General features: G+C 45.4%; 1 protein-coding gene across 2 annotated transcripts in view; it reads right to left on the bottom strand.

Annotated features, from left to right (window-relative positions):
* Window positions 1-27,115, bottom strand: part of DPF3 (double PHD fingers 3) — a 247,505-nt gene that overhangs the window by 140,364 nt on the left and 80,026 nt on the right. For both annotated transcript variants that reach the window (XM_066277060.1, XM_066277061.1), the window contains exon 2: window positions 15,087-15,247. In XM_066277060.1, coding sequence (XP_066133157.1) covers window positions 15,087-15,247 — 161 coding nt within the window. The remainder of the gene's footprint in view (window positions 1-15,086; window positions 15,248-27,115) is intronic.

The raw sequence follows: 27,115 nt of genomic DNA, 5'->3' as shown, positions 1-27,115 counted from the left end.
AGAGGACTCAGGTTCGAAACCCCGAGTTAGCAGGCTTGAGCATGGGCTCACCAGCTTGAGCAAGGGGTCACTCATTCTACTGGAGTCCCCCTCCCCCTCCTTTGGGTCAAGGCACATATGAGAAAGCAATCAATGAACTACTAAGGTGCCGCAACAAAGAATTGATGCTTCTCATCTCTCTCTTCTGTCTGTCTCTATCTCTCCCTCTCTGTCTGTCACAAAAAAAAGAGGAACTTCTTAATAACACCAATTCCCAAAATTCACACCAGACTTACCTAACCAAATGTAGGTGGGTGAAAGAAATGGGTAATTACTTTTTTAAGAATCTTACAGATCATTCCAATGTCTTAACAAGAACCTCTGGATGTCTAAGCACCATCCAGTTGCTGCCTGGATGTTCTCTCTGATGTACCAAGACTAGTTTATTTGCCCTCCCTGTAGGATCTCAGGATTCCCTGTGTTGCCCCCAAGGTGCTGTCATGAAGTGCCTGCTTACTAGACTGTCTTCTCTACTGGGTTCATATGATCTAGGACAGAAGGAACCATGTTCATTTCAAGTATCCCCAATGCTTTGCCCAGTGTCTGGCCATTACTTCAAGAAATACTCTCGCCCTGGCCGGTTGGCTCAGCGGTAGAGCGTCGGCCTAGCGTGCGGAGGACCCGGGTTCGATTCCCGGCCAGGGAACATAGGAGAAGCGCCCATTTGCTTCTCCACCCCTCCGCCGCGCTTTCCTCTCTGTCTCTCTCTTCCCCTCCCGCAGCCGAGGCTCCATTGGAGCAAAGATGGCCCGGGCGCTGGGGATGGCTCTGTGGCCTCTGCCTCAGGCGCTAGAGTGGCTCTGGTCACAATATGGCGACGCCCAGGATGGGCAGAGCATCACCCCCTGGGGGGCAGAGCACCGCCCCTGGTGGGCGTGCCGGGTGGATCCTGGTCGGGCGCATGCGGGAGTCTGTCTGACTGTCTCTCCCTGTTTCCAGCTTCAGAAAAATGAAAAAAAGAAATACTCTCAAACACATTCAACAAGAAATGAACCAGACTCAGAAAAGCAGGAAGTGCATGACCATTGTCCTTGCTGTCCCTGACTCCAAGAGACTCATCAACCTACATCCAAATCATCCTAAAGGGACCCTGGAAAGGGGTTGCAGAATTGAGCCCAGACCCACCCCAGCATAGCAGGCTCTGTACCTTAGGCTTTTTCTTTTTTAAAAAAATTTATTTTTTTAAATTTTATTTATTGAGGTGCTTCTGGTTAACATAATCAGAAAGGTTTCACTAGGCTCCTTCTTGACCCACAGACTGCTTCATGCTATTTCCTACCTGACCAAAAAATCAGACGAGTGAGAAGGAACTGGTCCAGACCAATACTCTAAAACAGTGGTCCCCAACCTTTTTTGGGCCATGGACAGGTTTAATGTCAGAAAATATTTTCACAGACCGGCCTTTAGGGTGGGACGGATAAATGCACAAAACAAAATTATGCGACCGGCGTAAAACTTGTGGTATTTTTAAATATAATTGTTGAACTTACGAGACAAGCGTCAAGAGTGAGTCTTAGGCCTGACCAGGCGGTGGCGCAGTGGATAGAGCGTCGGACTGGGATGCAGAGGACCCAGGTTCGAGACCCTCAGGTCGCCAGCTTGAGCGCGGGCTCATCTGGTTTGAGCAAAAGCCTACCAGCTTGAACCCAAGGTCGCCGGGTCCAACAAGGGGTTACTTGGTCTGCTGAAGGCCCTCGGTCAAGGCACATATGAGAAAGCAATCAATGAACAACTAAGGTGTTGCAACGTGCAATGAAAAACTAATGATTGATGCTTCTCATCTCTCTCCGTTCCTGTCTGTCTGTCCCTGTCTATCCCTCTCTGACTCACTCTCTGTCTCTGTAAAAAAAAGAGTGAATCTTAGACGGATATAACAGAGGGAATCTGGTCATTTTTAAAAAATAAAACATTGTTCAGACTTAAATATAAATAAAACAGAAATAATGTAAGTTATGTATTCTTTCTCTGCGGACCGGTACCAAATGGCCCATGGACCGGTACCGGTCCATGGCCCGGGGGTTGGGGACCACTGCTCTAAAAGGTCTAAGGGACAAAAGTCAAAATTGTCAGCGTTTTCTAGGTCCTATGCCCTGGAAATGTAGTCACTTCACTTTATTGGTCAGTAGCACAAAGCAGCGCCCGAGCCTCTCAACTTGTAGCTGCAGGCCTACTCTCCTGGGAGAGTCAAGTTTAGTAAGTAGTCAGCCTGTCCAGGAGAGGGGACGCTTCTATTTCATTATTCACACTCCCTGATGGACTAGAGAAGCTCCATGGTACACAGGAAGAGCACAGAGTCCCCACACCACCATTCCCTGTCACCCTGAGAAATATCACACTTTCCGGAAACTGTCTCCTCACCTGTTAAGAGGAGGGTGTTAATAAAACCAACCATATAAGGACTGTCATGGGGATTAGCTTATATTCAAGAAGAAGCTCTTTATAAACATGAAGCCTTGTACAAATATCAGTTAGTAATGTTATGACTTAACTGACTTAGACGAGTCTGGAGTCTCAGCCCACGTGACATGACAAGGCCCCCCACCCGCAGGTCCACGTTGCTCTTTGCTTCTTAAGCCACGAGAATGGAAACAGGCCTCCCTTTGAGGTCCTCTCACTCCACCTAATATGAACAAGCAAGTGGCCCCGAGAACTCTCTGGCAGCCCCTGTGCCCCTTCCTTGCCCTCCTCCCTAGCTGACAGGCACCAGGGTGCCTTTACTGAGCCAACGCACTCGGTCCTGGAGTTCCACTTATAAAGGGACGAACAGAGCCCATGAGAGTTATGTTGTTTATCTCATTAGAACAGGAGGCACATAATTCACAGCCCATGTGTGTGGTAGATGCAGGAGGGAGCGAGGGAAGGAGGGACGAGGGAGGAGGTGGAGTCAGAGCTGCCGCTGGGGATATTAAGGGGGAGGAGGGCAACAGGGGGAAGGGAGACTAGAGGGCATCAGTCTTCCCTAGGAACCAAAGCCGCAGCTATCCCTCCATTGTGCGACTCGTTACAGCACACACTCATTTACAAGCAGAGGCATCTCACAACACAGGAATGCACACACTAGCTGGGGTGGACGGGGGAGTGATCAGCTCCATAGAAAAATTCAGGACTAGGACTTGATGCCTATATCATTAGCAGACTACACATAAATTACTTGCTACCAGCTTCCCAACTTCAGCAGGTGGATATTTAGTGTCATAAGCATCTCTGAAAGACACAGCATGAGCTACTGAGATTTCAGAACATGAAATGGGATAGGGAAGCAAGGATGATCTGGGACAGGAACAGAATTTGAAAAGATAAACTGACAGCTCCCTCTTTCCCCAACTAGAGCTGAGCGGTGACAGTTCAAGCCCACCCAGGGAAGGGCTCTCCATGCAGCATCTCTGCGAGGTGAATCCCCAACAGCCAGTAAACCCTCCTTGTAATGGAAAACTATTTACTTCACAGGAGACTTACTGCTGTTGGCCAGTTCTCATTATGACAGTTTTGCCCTATCCTTCTTTTGAAGCAAAAATCTACCTTCTTATATAACTTAGGTCAACTTGTTCACCTTCTATCCCAAAAGTGGACAAGTGTCACCTGCATCCCAAGCATCCAACACATCCACCCACTTGGGTATGAAAGAGAGCCACGAGAGGCTAAGGAACCAGAGGGAAACAGGAGTTGGAGGAAAGAGGTACGCTTACACCTGCTCGTGAGCCAGGAGTTCCTCACCAAGGTCGCGCACCAGAACTGCATCATGGTTACTGCAAAGGGCAGATGCCCAGGCCCCAGCCCAACCTTACTGAACCACAGTATCAGAGACTCACCAGCTGTAGTTTGAAAAACTCCCACATAAGTAGAATAAAATCTCACTCATATTTATATTCCCAGGGTCCAACCTGTAATTCCCAGGGTACAAAACTTTAATGTTTTGTGGTTAAAAATGCGCACTTCGCCTGACCTGTGGTGGCGCAGTGGATAAAGCGTCCACCTGGAAATGCTGAGGTTGCCGGTTCGAAACCCTGGGCTTGCCTGGTCAAGGCACATATGGGAGTTGATGCTTCCAGCTCCTCCCCTCGTCTCTCTCTCTCTCTCTCTCTCTCTCTCTCTGTCTCTCCCTCTCCTCTCTAAAATGAATAAATAAATTTTTTTTTTTAAAAAGCGCACTTGGTCCAACTCTACAGAGCTGGAAGCATGAGTAACAAGCCCCTAGGCAGGGCCTGAGGAGTGGGAAACAAGCTTGCAGAGCCATGTCATTTCTGGGTGCTCTGCCCTCTTCCCTTCTCTTCGTGTATTTAAGAGCTGCCCTGGCCTGACCAGGCGGTGGCACAGTGGAAAGAGCGTCAGACTGGGATGCAGAGGACCCGGGTTCGAGACCCCGAGGTTGCCAGCTTGAGTGCGGGCTCATCTGGTTTGAGGAAAAGCCCACCAGCTTGAACTCAAGGTTGCTGACTCCAGCAAGGGGTTACTCGGTCTGCTGAAGGCCCGCGGTCAAGGCACATATGAGAAAGCAATCAATGAACAACTAAGGTGTCGCAATGAAAAACTGATAATTGATGCTTCTCATCTCTCTCCGTTCTTGTCTGTCTGTCCCTATCTATCACTCTCTCTGACTCTCTCTGTCTCTGTAAAAAAATAGTAATTTAAAAAAATAAAAATAATAAAAAAAAAGAGCTACCCTGACTACTTGGGCTACCTCTTCAGTGAAGCACTCTGGAACCATCCAAGGCCAATGGTGCCTTTTCTCCTCTATGACAGTCTAGAGCAGGGGTCCCCAAACTTTTTACACAGGGGGTCAGTTCACTGTCCCTCAGACCGTTGGAGGGCCGGACTATAAAAAAAACTATGAACAAATCCCTATGCACACTGCACATATCTTATTTTAAAATAAAAAAACAGAACAGGTACAAATACAATATTTAAAATAAAGAACAGGTAAATTTTTATATCAACAAACTGACCAGTATTTCAATGGGAACTATGGGCCTGCTTTTGGCTAATGAGATGGTCAATGTCCGGTTCCATATTTGTCACTGCTAGCAGTAACAAGTGATGTGACGCACTTCAGGAGCCGTGACACGGCATCCCGCATCACTGGAAGTAGTTCTGTACGTGAGCGACGCCACGCTTTGCAGCACCGCCACATACAGTACTCCAGGAGCACAAGATGCGGGTGCATCCTATGCTCCTCTCACTGACCACCAATGAAAGAAGTGCCCCTTCCGGAAGTGCGACGGGGGCCGGATAAATGGCCTCAGGGGGCCGCATGCAGCCCACGGGCTGTAGTTTGGGGACCCCTGGTCTAGAGCCCTGGGCACTTGGTGCCACGCCCCAGCTCTCAGCATGGCTGCCAGTCTGGCTCACCAACAGTCCCCTCCTAGCTCCTATCCTATTCTTCTCCGAGTTCCCCTCTCTCTAAGATTCAGCTCATGTCCAACGTGCCAAGACTGCGCTGGCAAGGTAGACCTCAAATCCAAAATGCTGCCTGCCTCTCTTCTAGCCCAGGAGTTCCCAAGCCCCGCACTGGCCCCACCACCCTCAAAAGCTGACACAGTAACAATAGCAAACATTTACTGAGCTCTTCCTCTATCATATGCTAGCACCCCAAACTCACTGCTATCTCATGACAGAAACCCTACAAGACATTTAGAGAATGAGGACAGTAAGGCTAACAGAGATTGTTAAATAACTGGCCCAGGGCCACACAGCCCATAAAGGGCAGGTAGCCTCGTACACAGCCCACACGCAGAACCTCTCCACTATCTCCTCTAAGTCCCTACCGAGCCCCCCATTGCTGGTTCACACACAGCAGGCCTGAAACCCAGAGACCCACCCTCTGTACAGCAGCTCCCCATCCCTGAGTCGTAAGGAAAAGAACACCCAGTCTACCCACCTATCAAACCACTTCTTGTAGAATTTCTTTTTCCCTTCCTACCGCATCACCAACTAAAACCAGGAAAAACGCATCCTGGTGATGTAAAAGCACTACAGTAAGACGTCTAAATATGTAGGGAATCAAATTAGCCACCAGGGCACAATTTCTAAATTCACTTGGAGAATTGTCCTTTTTTACTGAATTTATTGGGGTGACATGTTAATAAAATTATATAGGTTTCAGGCATACAATTCTGTAACACAGCATCTGCATATTGCACTGGGTGTTCACCACCCCAGTCACGTCTCCTTCCGTCACCATTTATCCCCTTTAACCTTTCTTACCTTTCCCAACCCCTTTCCCCCTGGTAATTATCATAATGTCAGACAAACCTCTATCTATTAGGTTTCGGGGGACTTGGGGGTTTGGTTTTGTTTTGTGTTTTCTTTTTCCTTAAATCCCTTTACCTCTCGGAGAGAACTTTTTTTTAAGAATATTAGGTTTATAGTGTAAGGACAGAGTTTAGAAGTTTTAACCAGATACAAAAATTGCCTCTCCAATATCCCAAACAGAGCCTCTATTCCAGCCTGTTTCAAAAATTCTAGTTTTCACCCTTCCATGAATCATTCTACAGCACTCGTAAAATATTCTTCTGTTAGGAGCATGCTGACCTATCTCATCTACCACTGGTAAAAATGCAAAATGACACAACCCTATGAAGAAGAATTGAGCATATGAACTATGCATTTGTCCTTGGACCCAGCAATTACATTTCTAGTCATCTATATCACAGATTCGCATGTAAAAATACAAAAATGTGTATTCACTGTAATGTTTTATACAACAGAAAAAGACTAGAAACAATCCAATGCCCATCTTTGGAGACCTGGTTGAATAAACTAGTGGTCGGGAAACCGCAGCTCGCAAGCCGCATGCGGCTCTTTGGTCCCTTGAATGGGACTCTTCCACAAAATACCACGTGCGGGCGCTACCTCGATAAGGAATGTACATACCTATATAGTTTGTTTTAAAAATTTGGTTCTCAAAAGAAATTTCAATCATTGTACTGTTGATATTTGGCTCTGTTGACTAATGAGTTTGCCGACCCCTGGAATAAACAATGGTATATCCGCACAATGGATTATTATAAAGCTCTTGAGAAATGAGAAAAAGAACAAGGGTGCGGGGAGAGAGAGGGAAGTATACACTGCAATGGAATATCTATACTTTTTTTTTTTCTGAGAGGGACAGATAGGGGCAGATAGGCATGAAGGGAGAGAGATAAGCATCAATTCTTTGTTGCGGCACCTTAGTTGTTCACTGATTGCTTTCTCATATGTGCCTTGACCATAGGAGAGGGAGGGGGATCCCAGCAGAATGAGTGATTCCTTGCTCAAGCCAATGATCTTGGGCCTCAAGCCAGCAACCTTTAGGCTCAAGCCAGCGACCCTGTGCTCAAGTTGGTGAGCTCATGCTCAAGCCAGGTGAGTCCACGCGCAAGCCTGCTACCTCAAGGTTTCGAACCTGGGTCCTCTGTGTCCCAGCCTAACACTCTAGCCACTGTACCAACGCCTGGTCAGGCCACAGTGGAATATATTCTTAAGTGAAAAAATCAAACTAAATACTAGTGTGCAGGCCTGACCTGTGGTGGTGCAGCAGATAAGGCGTCGACCTGGAAATGCTGAGGTCGCCGGTTCGAAACCCTGGGCTTGCCTGGTCAAGGCACATATGGGAGTTGATGCTTCCAGCTCTTCCCCCCCTTCTCTCTGTCTGTCTCTCCTCTCTATCTCTCTCTCTCTCTCCCTCTCCTCTCTAAAATGAATAAATTAAAAAAAAAAAACAAAAAACTAAGCTTTAAAAAAAATAATAGTGTGCATAATATACTGTCATTTAACAAATGTGGATACTCACACACATATACATACATACATACATACATACACACACATAAATATATTGTACTGTATTTTGCAGTTATTTTAATTAATTTTAGAGAAAGAAAGAAAGGCAGGGAGAAGAAGGAATGGGAAGCACCAACTCGCAGTTGCTTCTCGTATGTGCCTTGATCAGGTAAACCAGGGGTCTCAAACTAGCAACCTCAGCGATCCAGATTGACGCCTTATCCACTGAACCACCACAGGTCAGGCTGCGTAGTTTTTTAATGTAAAGATAACCCAAAAGTTAAAAATATAAAACATTACTGCCTGACTTATGGTAGCGCAAGGGATACAGCGTAAAGCTGGGACACTGAAGTCCCAGGTCTGAAACCCCAAAGTCCCCAGCTTGAACACATGCTCAGAGGCTTTACCACAGAATCACTGACATGATTACAAGGTCGCTGGCTTGAGCCCAAAGGTCGCTCGCCTGAGCAATGGGTCACCAGCTCTGCTTGAGCGCCCCATCAAAGCACATGAGAAGCAATCAATAAACAACTGAAATAAAGCAACTACAAGTTGATGCTTCTCACTCCAAAAATAAAAAGTTACTTACAAAGAACACACAGTGACCAGAAAAAGAGAAAGTTCCCTAAAGAGGGAACAAAAGACAAAAGGAGAGAAACTGACTTTCTCTGAGTATACTATGAGTTATACACTTCATTTAGAACCATGTAAATATTTTGTATGATTATAAAGTAAAATTATATTAAAATAAAAAAGATACATCTACTTCTGGCTAAGATGAAGTAGTATCAAGGACTATATCTGCCCTTCCACCTGATACCGTAGAGAAAGGGAAAAAGTTGAACAAAAGTTTTCAAGACACTGGACATAAGCAATGAACGACAATATCCCTGAGACACTGGAAACAAAGAGGGACCCTATGACTGCCCAGCTTCCCGCCTTAAGAGAGATTTCAGATAGTAACACAAGGAGAAAGAACACAGGTGGACGCCAGCAGCTGCACTGAGAAAGAGCCGTCGATTTCCACAGAGGCTTGCAAGGAAGCTGCCCAATTCTGAGGGAGAACCAGCTGGTAAGAATAGAGGTAACAGTGCTTGGAGTGCACAGGAGCAGGGAACACTCTCTGCCCAGCAGCAAGTTGCAAAAACCTCAAGATTAACAGATTACTAGGTCTTAAAAGCAAGACAAAGTATCAAACACTTTCTAAGTAAGTTGACTGTCCCAAAACAAAACTTCAGAACATTTATAGCAATAAAAAATACAATTCCAATCAAAGTTCCAGATTTTTTTGTACAAAATGATTGTAAAATTCACGTGGAAGTATCTCAAAATATCTTGGAAAAACCAGTACAGATTTGGAGAGCTAACACTATCTGATTTCAAGATACATTATAAAACTAAAATTGAGACAGTCCAGAAATAGATCCACATACATGTGGACATCTAATTTTTGAAAAAAGTAAAATGGCAATTCAGTAAAATAAGCCTAGTCTTTACCACAAATTATGCTGGAATGATTGGATATCTATCTGCAAAAAATAACAAACTTTAATCCACACCTTTTTACCATGTTAAAAACAATCCAAAATGCATCATAGACCAAAAATATAAAACCTGAATTATAAAACTTCTGGGGGGAGGGGGGGGGGCGGGCCTTGACTTGGGTTAGGCAAAATTTCTTAGATACAGCAAAATCACAATTAATGCCCTGGCCAGTTAGCTCACTTGATTAGCGCATTATCCCAAAGCATTAAGCTTGCAGGTTCAATCCCCAGTCAAGGGTGCATACTATGATGAACCAGTGAATGCATGAATAGGTGGAGCAACAAATTTATGTCTCTCTCTTTCTCTCCCTCTCTCCCTTCCTCTCTTTCTGAAATCTATCAAATTGTTTAAGAATAAAGTACGTGTTATATTGCCTGGTCTCCGGTATCACAATGAATGAAGCTTGACCTGGAATGCTGATATCGCAGGTTCAAAACCATGGGCTTGCCTGACCAGGTGGTGGCGCTGTGGATAGAGCATCGGACTGGGATGCAGAAGTCCCAGGTTCGAGACCCCGAGGTCACCAGCCTGAGCACGGGCTCATCTGGTTTGAGCAAAGCTCAACAGCTTGGACCCAAGGTCGCTGGCTTGAGCAAGGGGTTACTCTCATCTTTTTTTTAGTGAGAGACAGACAAGGTAGAGATGTAAAGCATCAATCATAATCAATCACAGTGGTGGCATTTTAGTTGTTCATTGATTGCTTGTCATATGTGCCTCAACCGGGGGCTCCCAGCTGAGTGAGTGACCCCTTGTTCAAGTCAGCAACCCTGGGCTCAAGACAGCAACCATGGGGTCGTGTCTATAATCCCACACTCAAGCCAGTGACCCTGCACTCAAGCTGGTGAGCCCATGCCCAGGCCAGATGAACGCACATTCAAGCTGGCAACTTCAGTGTTTCTAATCTGGTTCTTCAGTGTCCCAGATGGATGTTCTATCCACTGCGCCACCACCTTGTCAGGCTTGACTCTATAGTCTTAACAGGAAATACCCTAATAATAGAAAGAAGAAAAAAAATCAGCCTGGCCTGTGGTGGCACAGTGGATAAAGCGTCGTCCTGGAACGCTGAGGTCGCCGGTTCAAAACCCTGAGCTTGCTTGGTCAAGGCACATATGGGAGTTGATGCTTCCGGCTCCTCCTTCCCCCTTCTCTCTCTCTCTCTCTCTCTCTCTCTCCTCTCTAAAAATTAATAAAAAATTTTTAAAAAACTAAAAAAAAATTTTTTTTAATTCTTTAAAAAAATAAATAAAAATCAAAAAAAAGAAAGAAAAAATTCTTAAACAATTTTCAGTAATCTTGTTGGTAGTCTCATTTTATACTGATACTGAGGTATGTAAATAATGGGATAAAACAAACTAGTTATGTTTGCATCATTAAGAGCCAGGATTCTTTTAGTGTAAGAGAAAGAAGATACAGAAAGGAAAAACGGTGTAAAACTGAATTAAATGAGAACTATCAGTATAATTTTACACTGTATTTTCTCTTTAAAAAGTAAGACAAATTCTATTTCTTAGCTCTGCTCACTGAAAAGTCCTAGAAACAATGACCAACCCGGATCAATGACACCACCGGCTTCTCATCTCTGAACAGTAATTCCTACAGAAAGGAAACAGGGTTTCTTAGAGGTACTGCTGACTGCTGGTCTGCAACAGTAAGAACATAAGATGGGCCTGAAATATTTGGTAGAATAGCAAAGAAGCTATCAGAAATTACTGGAGTTGTTTCACAGCACCAACACTTGCCAAAATATCTCCAGGCCAAAGCTGGGACAATTTAAGCAATCAGAATAATAGCTGCGCCCGACCTGTGGTGGCGCAGTGGATAAAGCATTAACCTGGAACGCTGAGGTTGCTGGTTCGGAACCCTGGGCTTGCCTGGTCAAGGCACATATGGAGTTGATGCTTCCTGCTCCTCCCTTCTTTCTCTCTCTCTCTCTCTCCTCTCTGAAATGAATAAATAAAGTCTTTAAAAAAAAAGATGTAAGAAATCTAACTTAAAAAAAAATTAAAAAAAAAAAAAAAAAAGAATAATAGCTGCAAAGGATTAAAAATGCATTAAAATGCACGCAATATGGCCTGACCAGGCGGTGGCGCAGTGGATAGAGCATCTGACTGAGATTCCGAGTGAGCGCAGGCTCATCTGGTTTGAGCAAAACTCACCAGCTTGGACCCAAGGTCGCTGGCTCGAGCAAGGGGTTACTCGGTCTGCTGTAGCCCTATGGCCAAGGCACATATGAGAGCAATCAATGAACAACTAAGGTGTCGTGACGAAAAACTGATGATTGATGCTTCTCATCTCTCTCCGTTCCTGTCTGTCTGTCCCTATCTATCCCTCGCTCTGACTCTGTCCCTGTAAAAAAAAAAAAATGCATCCAATGTTTAAAACCTGTGAATTCACAACAGTACTCAAGAAACAAAAATAGCCTTACTGATCACCTTTGAAGAATACTAGGATACCAACTCATTATTTTAAGAACTGGTAAATAAAAGGGGAAAAGTATTTATCCTGCCTTTCATGTGAACTGTACCTCACAATAACCAAAATTTTTTTTTTTTTTTTTTACAGAGACAGAGATAGAGTCAGAGAGAGGGACAGACAGACAGGAACGGAGAGAGTTGAGAAGCATCAATCATTAGTTTTTCGTTGCGCATTGCAACACCTTAGTTGTTCATTGATTGCTTTCTCATATGTGCCTCGACTGCGAGTCTTCAGCAGACCGAGTAACCCCTTGCTCGAGCCAGCGACCTTGGGTCGAAGCTGGTGAGCTTTTGCTCAAACCAGATGAGCCCACGCTCAAGCTGACTACCCCGGGGTCTCAAACCTGGGTCCTCGGCATCCCAGTCCAACACTCTATCCACTGCACCACCGCCTGGTCAGGCTAACCAAAATTTTAATGAGATTTTCTCTTTATGTAAGTTGTATAACTAATAAATGAAGAAATAATGAGAGCCTCAAATCAAATGTCATCTTTTTTGTGACCCTTAATGGAATAAAGAATCTAGGTAATTAATTGCCTGACCAGGCAGTGGCGCAGTGGATAGAGCGTCAGACCGGGATGCAGAGGACCCAGGTTCGAGACCCTGAGGTTACCAGATTGAGGGTGGGCTCATCTGGTTTGAGCAAAAGCTAACCAGCTTCGACCCAAGGTCGCTGGCTCGAGCAAGGGGTTACTCGGTCTGCTGAAGGCCCGCGGTCAAGTCACATACGAGAAAGCAATGAACAACTAAGGTGTTGCAACATGCAAAGAAAAACTAATGATCGATGCTTCTCATCTCTGTTCCTGTCTGTCTGCCCCTGTATATCCCTCTCTCTCTGTCTCTGTAAAAAAAAAAAAAAAAAAAAAAAGAATCCAGGTAATTATCAAGGACGCTAATATCAGAAAAAAGAGTTATAACAAGTCTCCTAATGAAAATACACATCACCACTTAGGAAATTGTTCTGCCTAAACAATTTAATCTAGCTCTGGCTAGATGGCTCAGTTGGTTGGAGTATTGTCTTGAGGCGCAGAGGTTGATTCAATCCCCAATCAGGACATATGCAGGAGATTAGTGTTCATGTCTCTCTGTCTCTGTCTGTCTCTCTCCCTCTCTGCCCCTTCCTTCCTCTTGCTAAAAATCAATAAAAATTTTGAAAAATTGAACCTAAATCACCTGACCAGGTGGTGGCACAGTGGATAGAGCGTCGACCTGGGACTTTGAGGTCCCAGGTTCAAAAGCCTGGGCTCCTCCTGGCTTGAGTGAAGACTCACCAGTTTGAATGCTAACTAGCCAAAGGCAATGGCTTGAGCGAGGAGTCACTGGCCTGACTAGAGCCCCCAAAGTCAAGGCACACATGAGAAGCAATCAATGAACTAAAGTGCCACAACTACAACTTGATTCTTCTCATCTTTCTCTCCCTGTCTCTCTCAATCTCTATTTTAAAAAAAAAAAAAAAATTAACCTAAATCTGGGCAAGTCTCTAGACCTACCAATTCACAGGAATAACACCATGGGGGTGCAATCAGAAAATCCAGTCTCTGGAAAATCCCAAAGTCCCAACAACAAAGCTTCTTCCACAGGTAGTATGGGCGTGAGAAGGAGGGGGATCTACAGATTTTATTAAAGAGACACATCAGCCAATTGCAGGCATCCCATTTGGATCTTGATTTAAACTATGGGGGGGAGGGATGTTGACCAAAATATTTGATGGTATTATTAATGTTAACTCTGAGCTTTTTTATTTTCATTATTTATTTATTTATTTATTTATTGGTGACAGAGAGAGAGAGGGACAGACAGGAAGGGAGAGAGATGAGAAGCCTCAATCCTTTGTTGCAGCTCCTTGGTTGTTCACTGATTGCTTTCTCATGTGTGCCTTGACCAGGGTGCTACAGCAGAGCGAGTGACCCCTTGCTCAAGACAGCGACCTTCAACCATAGGGTCATGTCTATGATCCCATGCCCAAGCCTGCAAGCCCCCACCCTCCCCAATCCAGGCAAATCCGTGCTCAAGCCCGGGAACCTCAGGGTATAGAACAGGGGTCGGGAACCTGTGGCTCTTTTGATGGCTGCATCTGGCTCGCAGACAAATCTTTAATAAAAAAAATTATAATGTTAAAAATATAAAACATTCTCATGTATTACAATCCATTCGTTTCCTACCGCTCAACTTCATGGTTCCAAGTGGCTGGAGTCAATCACAGCTGTCCTCCGGGACAACACCAAATTTTTATTGGATAGTGCGTAATGTACACGGGTCGTTGTATGGCTCTCACGGAATTACATTTTAAAACGTGGCATTCATGGCTCTCTCAGCCAAAAAGGTTCTTGACCCCTGGTCTAGAACTTAGGTCCTCCGCATCCCAGTCCAGTGCTCCATCCACTGTGACACCACCTGGTCGGCCTTAACTTTTGAGTTTTGATAGTTGATGTGGGTTTGTTTGTTTTTTTAAGTCGTTATGATTTAGAGATACATACTGAAACATTTACAGGGGGAAAAAAATGGATTTGCTTCCAAATAACCTGAGGTCAAGGAGGAATGTGGGAGGTAACTGTAAATGAAACAAGATTAGCCCTAAGTTCCTCACAGTTGAGACTAGGTGATAAATAAATGGAGATTCATTTTCCTAGTCTCTCTGCTTTTTCCTAGATCTGAGATTTACCACAATAAAAATATTTTAAAATTTACCCATATAGTGACAGAAAACTGTATGGCTAATCTCCGTCCACTGGTCTTTATTCCGTTCTCTGGAGCCTATAAGACTAGCGTCATAGTAACAATATATCAATAGCCACATATTACAAGTTTCTCGACACACACTTATAATATGTACTAAACTTATAAGCCTTCCTAATGAGTATCTGCACTTAATCCTGACAAAATCCTGAAGTAGATGCTATTACTATCCACCGTTTACAGATGAGGAACTTGAGGGAGAGGTTTGATGACAAAGCTAAACCTCCCGCTAGTTCAGACTGGTTTCCCAACTTAGAACTAGGCTACAATACCACGCTAGAGAAAAAGCTGAAGATCGTTGTCCTCCGTCTTCCATTTTGGGGGCTAAACATCTTTCCCCCTTGGCAATGTGGCTTCAATGCTCCATACTAGCCAAGAACTATAAACGTAGTTGATTTTCTAGAAAAAACCCAGGCCCGCTGTACAGCCTGCCCCACCCCCACCTGCGCCACGGGGACTCCCAGACAGGGTCTGGTCCCCTCCACCCCAGCCAGGAGCCTGCGTATGCGCCTGTCCCAGGGGGGCCCGGCTCACCTGGGCCTCGGTGCCTCTTCTCCATCCAGATGTAGCAGTTGTTCTGGGCCACCCCGGTCTGCGAGTCCAAGAAGGGCAGCCGCACACTGCGCTCGGCACATAGCCGCGAGTTGTAACTCCGGCAGTGCTCGATGGCCTCCTTATAGAACTGGTCCCCGAGCCTGCGGGAGGCAGAGAGATGAGGAATGAGGCCAAGGAAAAACGAGTCACCTACCCACCTGCCCGGGAAGATTCTGCCGTTCTGAAGACTACGGAGCACCGCAGGCCTGGCCAAAGGGCAAGATCCAACGCCGAGGCAGATCTCCACCAGGTTGTAAGTCCTGTACCAAATCTATCAGGAAACGTAGATACCACCCCACCTTTAACAAAGAACCTAGGGCCCCGAGAATAAAGTTGGAGAATTAATCAACAGAGACCTCATTGTAAATGGAGTCAGGAGGCCACCAACAAGAACCGTCTCGCTCCAGTCCCTCGACGCACAATGACTCCCGCAGGAAGTGGGACTACTTTACTACCCCGACAGGAAGCGTCCTCCAGACCAAGGACCAGCTCAGCCAATGGGGGGCCGCCACAGCTCAGAAATGAAGAGTCACCGTGCTCCGCTTCCACCAATGGACTCTTCTGCACAGCAGCCCCTCCCAAGTACGTAAACGGCCCCTCTCTGCTTGTCTGGACAGGCATCGGGTTCATCATCAGATCGTGTGTCCCTAACTGCCATTTCTTTTGTTCCCGAATGAACCAACTTTCCTGGAGAAATACCTGGCTGTCTATCTGTTTAAGGCCAACAAAATCACCGGTAAAAATGATGAGTCCCTGTTCTAGGAAGCCCGAGGTTCCACTTCAAAGCAGAGATAGCTCTGAAACCACCTTTGGCAGGGAAACCTGCTGGGACATCGGGCTTCTAGAGCGCCCTCTTTAACATCCCCCTCTAGCTACACTTCGATCTCAGTAGTCTTTTAAAACCACACACTTAAAAATAACTTTCTGGCCTGACCGGATGGTGGCGCAGTGGATAGAGCATCAGATTGGGATGCGGAAAACCCAGTTTCGAGACCCCAAGGTCGCCAGCTTGAGCAAGGGGTCACTCAGTCTGCTGAAGGCCCGCGTGCCAAAGGCATGTGGTCAAGGCACAGATGAGAAAGCAATCAATGAACAATTAAGGTGTTGCAACGTGCAACAAAAAACTAATGATTGATGCTTCTCATCTCTCCGTTCCTGTCTGTCTGTCCCTGTCTATCCCTCTCTCTGACTCTCTCTGTCTCTGTGGGGGGAAAAAAAAAAACTATAAAAAAATAAAATAAAAATAACTTTCTGATGGAAAATAAAAGAAGCATTTAAAATAATAATAGTTGAATTTTGAATTTAAAATAATTCAATTCAAAACCTAGAAAGATCAGCCTGACCTGTGGTGGCGCAGTGGATAGCATGGACCTGGAATACCGAGCTCGCTGGTTCGAAACCCTGGGCTTGCCTGGTCAAGGCACATATGGGAGTTAATGTTTCCTCCTCCTCCTCCCTTCTCTCTTTCTCTCTTTCTGTCTCTCTCTCTCCTCTCTCTCTAAAAAATGAATAAATAAAATCTAAAAATAAAATTAAGTTGTAAATGCTGTTTCAAAGAACTGGTGTTATTAAAAAAAAAACTACACAACAAAAAAAATTTTTTTTAACTAGAAAGATCTTTCTGGTTTTCTGGAGAGGTAATCTGATTAAACACAGTAAACTGTGTATTTCTGAATCTTTGGTATTCTTGGACATGTGGTGAGACTACTAATTTTAAGACAATATTCTTTTCTTTTTTTGTATTTTGTTGAAGCAAGAAGCAAGGAGACAGAGAGACAGACTCCCACTTGTACCCAACCGGGATCCACCCTGGCAAGCCCCCTAGGGAGCGATGCTCTGCCCATCTGGAGCATTGCTCCGTTGCAATGGGAGCCAGGAGCCATTCTAGTGCCTGAGGCAGAGGCCATAGAGCCATCCTCAGCGCCCGGGCCAACTTTGCTCCAATGGAGCCTTGGCTGCGGGAGGGGAAGAGAGAGAGAGAGAGAGGAAGGAGAGGGGGAGGGATGGAGAAGCAGATGGACGCTTCTTCTGTGTGCCCTGGCTGGAATCGAACTGAGACTTTCACACACTGGGCCGATGCTCTACCACTGAGTCAACCATCTATTTTTTTATGTTTATTTTATTGATTATAGAGAGAGGAAGGAAGAAAGAGAGAGAGACAGGAATATCAATCTGTTCCTGTATGTGCCCTAACAGAGGAGCAAACCTGGAACCAATGCTCCAACCAACTGAGCCACCCAGCCAGGGCTTTTTTTTTTAATTGATTTGAGAGAGAGGGAGACAGTAACATGAATTTGTTTCTGTATGTGCCCTGACCAGCATTGAACCAACAACGCCTGTGCTTCAGTACAATACTCTAGCCAACTGAGCCATCTAGCCAGGATGATCGTTTCCTTTTGAAAAACTAAAAATATAACACTGATAAAAACTGATTTTCAAATGTAAGGCACACACCTGAAACTAATATAAAATAATATTGCAGGTCAACAGTAATTGAAAATCCTTTTAACTAAAAAATTTGTAAGTTATAGCAATAATATGCATTTTACCTACCAAATTAATAAAGATAGTAATTTGGTAATATCTTTATAATAATAATATTTTTGTGCCTAAATGTAAAGCACAAAAATAATCAATGAGATTAAATACCTAACAAATTAAAGACAGGCACACATTGGAGATTAATAAATGGCCTGAGAAATACAAATGTAATAACATAACCATTGCCAGGTAAACTTGAGCCTCTTCATGGAGAGGAGGAGGAAGAGACAGGAAGAGCAGAGCCCCGGATTGCAGGGCCAGAGGGAGAGTCAAGTAGCTCATTTTGAAGCAACATTATGAATGTCCCTTTGTTTTTGGGTCTATGTAGATTTAAAAAGCCAAAATTGGGAAAGGAAAGTCACTAAGCTAAAAATAACATATTTCTTAAGCAAAATATTTAGAGGAATAAAGAAAGCAAATTTTAAATGAATTTTTCTATACTTTTTTTTAAGTCAGTGGGTCGGAGTCTACTGAAGAGTGTAAAGCAAATTTTTTATTCTGGGAGGATACAATTATTGCAGCTTCTGAGGCACCTTTTGGATATTACTTATTGACATGCCTCTTTTTTAAAAAAAAAAAAAAAAAGCCCTTTGCATCTTTTTTACGTAGAAATATCTGCACTCTGACAAGGAAGCATAAGTGTCCTAGCAGTTGCAAACCAAACTGTAATCAAATTGTAATAGTCACACAGCTGGAACTGAATTGGGGAGGGGGATGAAAGCCCATTAAAATGCTATAAAACGGAACAGCACATATGCTGATGTAATCAAGGTTGGTAACAAGGATCATGAGATTGTTCAAAAATAAAGAACCATTTCCTACAAAGTGTTCACATCTGTGTCCCACCAGCTTAAAGGTCTCCTTCTGCTAAAACAATGTAGCTCCGTGTAACAGAACTCTCACACGCAGCTCAGACCAGGCAAGATGACCCAGCCTGGCCAGGGTGTCCTGGGTGCTCCAGCTCCCCTCCATGAAACAGCAGCCAGCCACGCCACACTGATGAGAACTGAAAAGAACACAGGACAGAGAGGTGTCCAATGTGAGAAACAGTTATCTGTTTTCCCACGATCTTTGGACAGACTACAAAAAAAAAAAAAAAAAGGATGTTAACTATTCCAACCCCAGAAATTCTGTTAAAAGATGACCCATTTAAAAAAAAGAGAGAGAGAGAGAAAAAATTGTACACTAAAACTCATCAACTAGAGAGAAGAGAGTTTCCGTTTTCAAAACAAACTTCTGGAAGTCAACACAAGAGAAATCTGTAGTAGGCTCTTGGATTAGACTTTTCCTGATTATCTCGTAACTCACTTCCAACAGCTTCAATCCAAAAGAGAATAACAAGAAAGTGAACTTGCTGAAAATGAAAAGTGAGGTTGGCCAAGTCTGTGCCCCACGCGGAATGGAACAAAAAAGTCAAACAAAGCGGCGCTCTGAGTGAAAATTAATTTCATCTTAAATACTTTCCACTTTCAGAACATGCAATGTTATCAGTAACAGGCATGCTGGGGGTATATTTTTAAATGTAACCTTTGTGTGAATAATACCTCCCTTATGTAAACAGCAAAAAACTTTCTGGGGACTGGGACAACTGTATTAAAGATTGAAAGCTGCAAAAATGTGACATCTAACACCCTCTCTGCCATCGTCTCCAGGGAAGTCACTTTTAAACAGACCAGGCGTTGGCAGAGATTTGGAAACAAAATGTAAAGCCTTTTTCAAGGTCTGGGAGGAGAAGAGAGACTTGAACCTCCTTGATAAATTCAAGCAGCTCTTCTCGAAAAGTTAATTAGCCAAAATCTTCACAAGGCCCGTGCTGCTCTCTAGAAGAAAATAATGGCCAGTCTCCCTAACCCATGGAAAGCAATTTAAACAGAAGAGGGGACAAATGTCTTTTTCAATATGGTTATTCCTTAAAAAGATATCCCACAATGATAGGATCTCAGGGGTGACATTTGCATCTGAGTTGCAAGGAGCAGAGAAGGAACGAGGAAAGGCAGGCATCGGACATCAAATGACTCATTTTGTGGAGTGGTGACCAGCATGCCCCAGGCTGGGTCAGGCACAGCCAAGCCTCGGCCATCACTTGTCTGCATCAAACCAAGAGGACTGGCTTTTTCACCAGATGATAAATGTCTTGGGCTGGCACAAGGCAGAGTAGAATGATGTTCTCATCAGCAACTGACTTCAGGCTACTCAAGACTGCAATCAGAAGTGGGAAAGGCAAGGAGAGAAATTGCTGGGCTCTCTGTAGGAACCCCCAGGGCCTGCTGCTTGGAGCAGTGCTGCCTGCCTGGTTCTGGGGCTTTGTGAGGGATAAGATCCCTTAGGAATCCCATCTGGAATGAAACTAGCTCTGAGAATGCTCCCATGACTCTCCTTGAGCATATCTATGAAGAAATGAAGTCCAGGGGCCAAAGAGGATTCACAGTAGAGAAAATGAGACTTCTCCAAGATCAATGCCAACTAGGCTCTGATTTTCAGAACTCATCACACACACACACACACACACACACACACACACACACACACACACACGCCGCCCCCCCGCCGCCCCTTTCAAGACTCCTTCTTCTCTCCTTTCTTCCTCTCCGGAGACCTGGCCTGTTGTTCTCACAGATTCCATTCATGGGCTGACTCCCGAGGCCCATCCCTCCAATCCACACACCTGGGGCCCCTCGATCTTCACTGTCCCTCTGGTCCTATGTCCTGTCCCAAGGACAGGTGTTCTGCCTTACTTCAAACACTTTTTCAAAAGCAAATTCCTCATCTCCTGCCAGACGCTGCTCTCTCCCCCCAAGTCCCCATTCTTCTAGGGTTGGGGGTGAGAAGGCCTGAGGAACAGGGCTCCCCTGTCTCCCTGGCAGTGGTACTTGGCCCTTCCCTTTCCTTCATCCCAGCTGGCACTGAATTCTTTCATTTCTAAGGAGTTGTCTCTTTTTCTCCATCCCCACTACATGGCCACAAGTCCCCTTTGACTATTAAAAGGGACCTTGGCCCAGAACAGCTATTTGTGCACAAAACCAGAGATAAGCAGAGATAAACAGAAGCCCTGGCCTGTGGCAGGATTTCTGTCCCTTCCTTCCCCCCAGCGGCCCCTCCTTTGTCTGTGGGCACCTGGATTTTCTGCTGTCTCACTCAAATACCCATCCTTCCACAACTACCCACAAACACATGAAAACTCACCTACACCAATAGGCTAAGTTCTTCCTGTTTGCATTTACATACATTTAACTGTGGCGTGGAAAGCCATCTCCCATTTATGCAGTGTTTTATTTTTTTTTAATTTTTTTACTCATTTTAGAAAGGAGAGAGAGAGAGAGAAGGGGGGGGGAGCAGGAAGCATCAACTCCCATATATGCCTTGACCAGGCAAGCCCAGGGTTTCGAACCGGCGACCTCAGCATTTCCAGGTCAACACTTTATCCACTGCGCCACCACAGGTCAGGCTATGCAGTGTTTTATAACTGGCAGGAAGAGGTCAATATTGGGCAAGGTGTTTCATATAGACTGAATTATGTCCCCTCAAAATTCCTGTGTTGAAGCCATAATGCTCAGTGTGATGATATCTGGAGATGGAACCCTTGGGGTGATTAGATCGGAGGCCTCATGAAGGGATTAGTACCCTCATAAGAAGACAAAGCTCGCTCTGTCTCTGTCTCTCATTCTCCTCCACCGGCACATGACAAGACAGCATGAGAACAGCCATCTGCAAGCCAGGAAGAAAACCCTCAGCCCTAACCAGAACGAGACCATGCTGGTACCCTGATCTCAGACTGCCCAGCCTCCAGAATTGTGAAGAATGTCTGTTGTTTATTTAAACCAGTGATTTTCAACCAGTGTGTCGCAAGAGTTTTTAGAACTCGCAATACCTGACTATGTAGTCAGGGTCACGGACCTCTTTTCCCTTAGATTGTCAAATAAAAAATGACAACAGCTAACACAACAATAGCCATTCAGTGTGAATAAATCAAAATTATACCTACTATTTTTGTCAGATGGGCAAAAAATATATACTTTTTAGTGTGCTACAGAATTTTAGTAATTAGTTTATGTGGACCATGAGATGAAAATAGCTTTAAAATGGCTGGTTTAAGCCACCCAGTCTATGGTTATTTTGTTATAGCAGCCCAAGCCAAGACAGTTTATCTTATATTTAAAATAGATGATGGGTAAGAGAAAGACTCCAAGCCCCTTCCTCCCTCATGCCACCCTTTTCCAACAAAGACAACAATAATACTACTATTAATAATGTCGATTTGAACTCAATTCATTGTTTAATATTTGTCTTCTCTATGAGACTATAAACTCCATGAGGGCAGGGACCACATTCACATTCACAATGCCACTGCACACAGCCACCCTGGATTTGTACTAAACAACTCCAGGGTCATCATTCATAAACACTTCAACATGCATGGCTCCCCCTGGGGCAGTGTAACCCAGCAGCACTGCATAGCCGGCCTTTTTATTGATTTACCGCAACATCCGGTACAGAGCTCAGCACACAGTGGCTGCCCAATAAGTCTTTGTTGAATTGCTTTCAACAACTCCTATACCACTCACCTATATGGTAGGTATTTAAGTTAGAGTGGTAAAGTATGCTGCATACATGGGCGTGGTCTTCTGAGGTTTTTAGCACATATAGGTTTGTGATTTAGATTGCATGGCTGTCTACTTGCGATTTTAGGGGGGAGATGAGACAATGTCTGCAATCACTCCTGTTAAGTTCGGCTCCAGGGTCACTGCAGCAGTCTCTCGACTACAACCACTGTAGCATCTCCCCTACCTATCCTGACCAAAAGTAATCTCCCTCCAACCCAGCTTACAGTCTTTCACTTCCCAGGAGAGTAGTCAAGATGGCTCCCCATTAGGAGCCCAAATTCTTCTCCCAAGCTGTCAAGGCTCTTGGAAAGGTATAAAGGGTAGAGGAAAAAGGACAGGGACCAGGAATCAGGCAGATCTAAGTCCAGCTCTAACCTCCTCCAGGCTGCACAACCCCAAGGCAAGTGACTTACCCTCCCTGAGCTTAAACTCAACTTCCCACACTATGGGTAACAGAATGCCAGCTTCAGGTCTGTGAGAGAAGGAAATGGGATAGAGCCTCTGGCACACAGAAGGAAATGCAATGCCTATGATCAGTGGTCAGTCCTTTCTCCTTCCCCCGAAGAGTAGTATCTTCTGCCACTTCGTGAATGACCCTCTGCCTAGAGCAGGTCAGTGCCTTCCATGTGACACACATACATACCACACTCACTCCTGCAGTGTCTTTAAGCCTATTAGGTGACCACCCAAACTTCTGTCCTAAGACATAGGCAGCAGCGCAGCCGAGGTTGAATCTCAGACATGCAGGAGAACAGAGTGGTTGTTGCGTGATGATCCCAAAAGTCTGAAGCCTGCCCCAATGCACAGACCACATCTGGCTTGCTTGTCACTTTGTCCCCAATCCCAGCACAGTGCTTGCCATGTTGGATTGAATGAAGAAGGAAGGAAGGGAGGAATGAATGAGTGACTCCTCACCTGATCTTTCTGCATCAATGAAGCAGATAGCTCTACCCCTGGACTCCAACAAAATATTCCCTCCTACCTGGAATTCTTGCCTCCTGGCCTTGGTCTGGCTGGGTTTACCCTATTCAAGTGCCCATCTGCTTCTCCACCCCTCCCCCTCTCACTTCTCTCTCTCTCTCTCTTTCTCTCTTCTTCTCTTGAAGCCATGGTTCGATTAGAGTGAGTTGGCCCCAGGCACTGAGGATGGCTCCATGGCCTCCACCTCAGATGCTAAGAACTCAATTGCTGAGCAATCAAGCAATACCCCAGATGGGCAGAGCATCGCCTGTAGTGGGCTCGCTGGGTGGATCCCGGTGGAGTGCATGCAGGAGACTGTCTCTGCCTTCCTTCCTCTCACTGAATTAAAAAAATAAATTAATAATAATTAAAAGAAGAATGCCATCACCTCACTCTCCAGAAGAATGGCCTACAGCACTGGATGCAAACTTCGGTGTGGGTCAGAATCAGTGGGGGTGGGGAGGGGGGCTGTGAAATTCTGATTCTGGAGGCTTGGGATGTGATCCAGCCATCTCTATTTTTGACAGATCCCCCCCCCCAGAGATTCTCAGAAATATGAAACTCACTTATCTAAGAATAGTTCCCTAACCTCCAAAGCAAGGGTTTGAGCAAGACCACCTTGTGTGGCTCTTGGGATGGGTTTTAATGGAAGAACTGGAAAGCCCTGTTAACTGACTTTACCTCGGCTGGTTTTGTTCCTGCGGGGCAATCTTTCAGGCAGCTAGCATGGATTAACATGGAAGCACTAACCTGAAGCAGACTCGTCCCATAGAAGGCTCATCCCTAACAAAACCTCCAAGACGTCTGGTCAAGGCCTCCTTAGAGTGATTACTCCAATAGTGACTCTGACATTCATGCCATCATTGGAAAGGCACATTGGGGACAAGGACATTGCCTTGCAAAAGCCAAGTCAGATGAAGAATTTGAACCTAAAACTCCCATCATGACTTAAACGGCACTCAGTCTAACATTCAGGCCCGTTAGACCCAATAAATCCCTTTTGCGACATCTACTCTGGTGAAGACTTTTCAGGGACTTATTATGCAAAGCTACCTAAGCAAGACGGAATTTATATTGAACCCGGCCATGATTTCTGAGCTGCCACTGGGCGTTCTGATGACATACACAACTCAGGTTTGAAGACAAGGGGCTGCCAAGGACAGGAGACTGGAGGCAGAGGAAAAGCAATGTGGTTCCTTCCAGTAAATAATGAGGGTGTCGGGGGGGGGGGGGGGTCAGGAAAGGGGGATGCTCTGGGGAAGAAAAAGACTGCAGCTTTCCTTGTGTCCAAGATTTGCCTTCCAAATGGCATCCAGGCTTGAGAGAATAAATCTCTTCTCCAGAGACTAAAATATGTGTAGAATGTGACCAACTTTCAAAAGTAGGGGGGGAGAGACTACCTAGAAAAAAAAAACAAAAACCCCCATTACAGAAACTTCATTGACTGAAAAATATTTTTACTTTTTCTGGTTTACAGACTAAGTCCTTTCTGAAACCCAGCTATGAGCTGGGCACCAGTATGTTGTCCCCTGGGGGCGACTGCCAGGAGAAGTAAGCCATTGATCAGAGACGATTCTTGGCCAAACACATCCTCAGACGCCATCTTTGTTGCTGGAATCTAAGGGCCTTGGTGCTGCCTTCTCCAGAAAAGGGAATATTGGTCTGGCATCTCAAACGCAACCACTAAGAACACAGACTTCTGTAGTTGATTCTCAACACAGCAGAACAAATGATCTTTTTAAGTGGAAATCAGATCGTGACATCCTCCTTCTTAAATCTCTCCCCAATGGCTTTTCATTGCACTCAGAATAAAATCTGAACCCTTCCCATGGATGCAGTCCCCCAGACTGTCTGGCCATGCCCAACTTTTCTACTTGCCCTTGTCTCCTGCCCCCCACCCCCACTGCCTGCCTACTGGACCTCATCCTCCCTGCACTTCTTTCTGTCCCTGTAATACACCAACATCATTTCACCCAAGGACCTTTGCATAGGCTATTCCCCGTCCTGGCATACATTTCTCTCCAATCTTCTCATGGCTGGCTTCTCCTCCTCCATCTGTAACCCACCCTATCTAGGGTAGCCTGCTGTGCTCCACTCCTGCCTCTACCCTTTGCTATCTCATATTCTATTTTATTTTTCCATAAGGCTAATTGTGTGTGTGTGTGGTGTGTGTGTGTGTGTGTGTGTGTGTGTGTGTGTGTGTGTGTGTGTGTGTGAGAGAGAGAGAGAGAGATAGAGAGAGAGAGAGAGAGACAGATAGGGACAGACAGACAGGAAGGTAGAGAGATGAGAAGCATCAGTTCTTCGTTGTGGCACCTTAGTTGTTCTTAGATTGCTTTCTCATATGTGCCTTGACCAGGGGGCTACAGCAGATCAAGTGACCCCTTGGTTGAGCCAGCGACCTCGGGCTCAAGCTGGTGAGCCTCGCTCAACCAGATGAGCCTGCACTCGAGCCGGAAACCTCAGGATTTCGAACCTGGGTCCTCCGTGTCCCAGCCTGACGCTCCATCCACCGTACCACTGCCTGGTCAAGTTTCATAAGGTCAATTTCAAAATTTTCTCCTCGTTTTTCTCTTTGCCTACTGATTATCTCTACATAACAAAATTGTGAGCTCTGTGAGACCAGGGTCTTTCTTTCTCTTGTCTACAACTGGATCCCCTGACCTAACAGGATTTGGGCACATAAGAAATGCTTAACAGATATCAGCTATCAGAACAAACTAATAAAAGATTCCGGCCTGCCTGTAACAGACAGTTTGGATGGTATGGAAGTCTGACCTCCCAGAGGGCAAAAAGTTCAGCGCAGGGGAAGGCCCCCGGCCCAGGGAATGAGATTCACATTGCCATCTCCTCCCTTCCAATCCTCCCTGCCCAACACGCTCATGACAGTGGGTTAGGGACCCATTCCAGTGTCCAAACTTGAATCTTCTTGCTCATAACCCCACAATGCCACCTACACTCTCAACAACCCGGAGAGAAGTAGAGCCAAGTGGATAAATGATGCCATGTGACATCAACCACTTTACTATGCCCCAGAAGGACATTCCAGGCCTGATATCAACACTGTAACCTACCAGTGCCAGAAGATGGTCCCCAAGGTACCCACTCCACTTTCCTTAAAGGGCCTCTCTCTGAATTAACCTCTTCTGCATGTTCTTTCTCAGAGAGCTGATCCATGTCCTCTTCCAGAGCCCCGAGCCTACGGTCAATGGCAGGGATAGGAGCAGGATGGGGGTGGGGAAGCACTGCTTGACGGGAAATCAATGGGAACTTGAAGGTCATCCGGAGGGCACTGTCTCCCCATCATGCACCTGCTGGGATGGGATTTGTGGTCCTGACCTCGCTTGGGGGCCTCTGCCCTCCTGTCAGAGTTGGTTACAATCAGCCTGCAGAGGCAAACGTTCTGCAGACCCAGAGATCTCCAGGCGTCCTTCTAAGGGACAGCAAGCCAAACAAAGAAGCACTGAGTCTCATTTAACCTGCCACAAGGTTCAGAGTCACCCCAATTTCTCTTGGCAGCCTCCTGTGCAGACAGTCTCAGGCCTGCTGGTTTCTGAGGCACACACATGAAAACCTTTTAATAAGGACAGAACAAAGCTGGGCTGACCAAGAGGCTGGTCATGTCCCCAAACTTAAGTTCTCTGATGGAAAGGGTAAAACTATCCTGGGAAACTAAGGAGACCAAAACTAAAAGAAAGGTGAGTGCACCATAGAAATACCTAAGCCTGCACTCAGAACCTCTACTTCCAGGATAATTAATGGCAAAGGATTCCAAACCTCCATACTGCTTAAGGACATCCACTCATCCAGTCACAACAACTGTAAAGGGAATGTAACTAAATTTAGAAACTTATCTTCCCGATTGCT

This window comes from Saccopteryx bilineata, chromosome 4, assembly GCF_036850765.1.
Source record: "Saccopteryx bilineata isolate mSacBil1 chromosome 4, mSacBil1_pri_phased_curated, whole genome shotgun sequence".
Taxonomy (NCBI): Eukaryota; Metazoa; Chordata; class Mammalia; order Chiroptera; family Emballonuridae; genus Saccopteryx; species Saccopteryx bilineata.
Note: the sequence above shows the minus strand (reverse complement) of the source record. Positions and strands in the feature narration are given on the sequence as shown.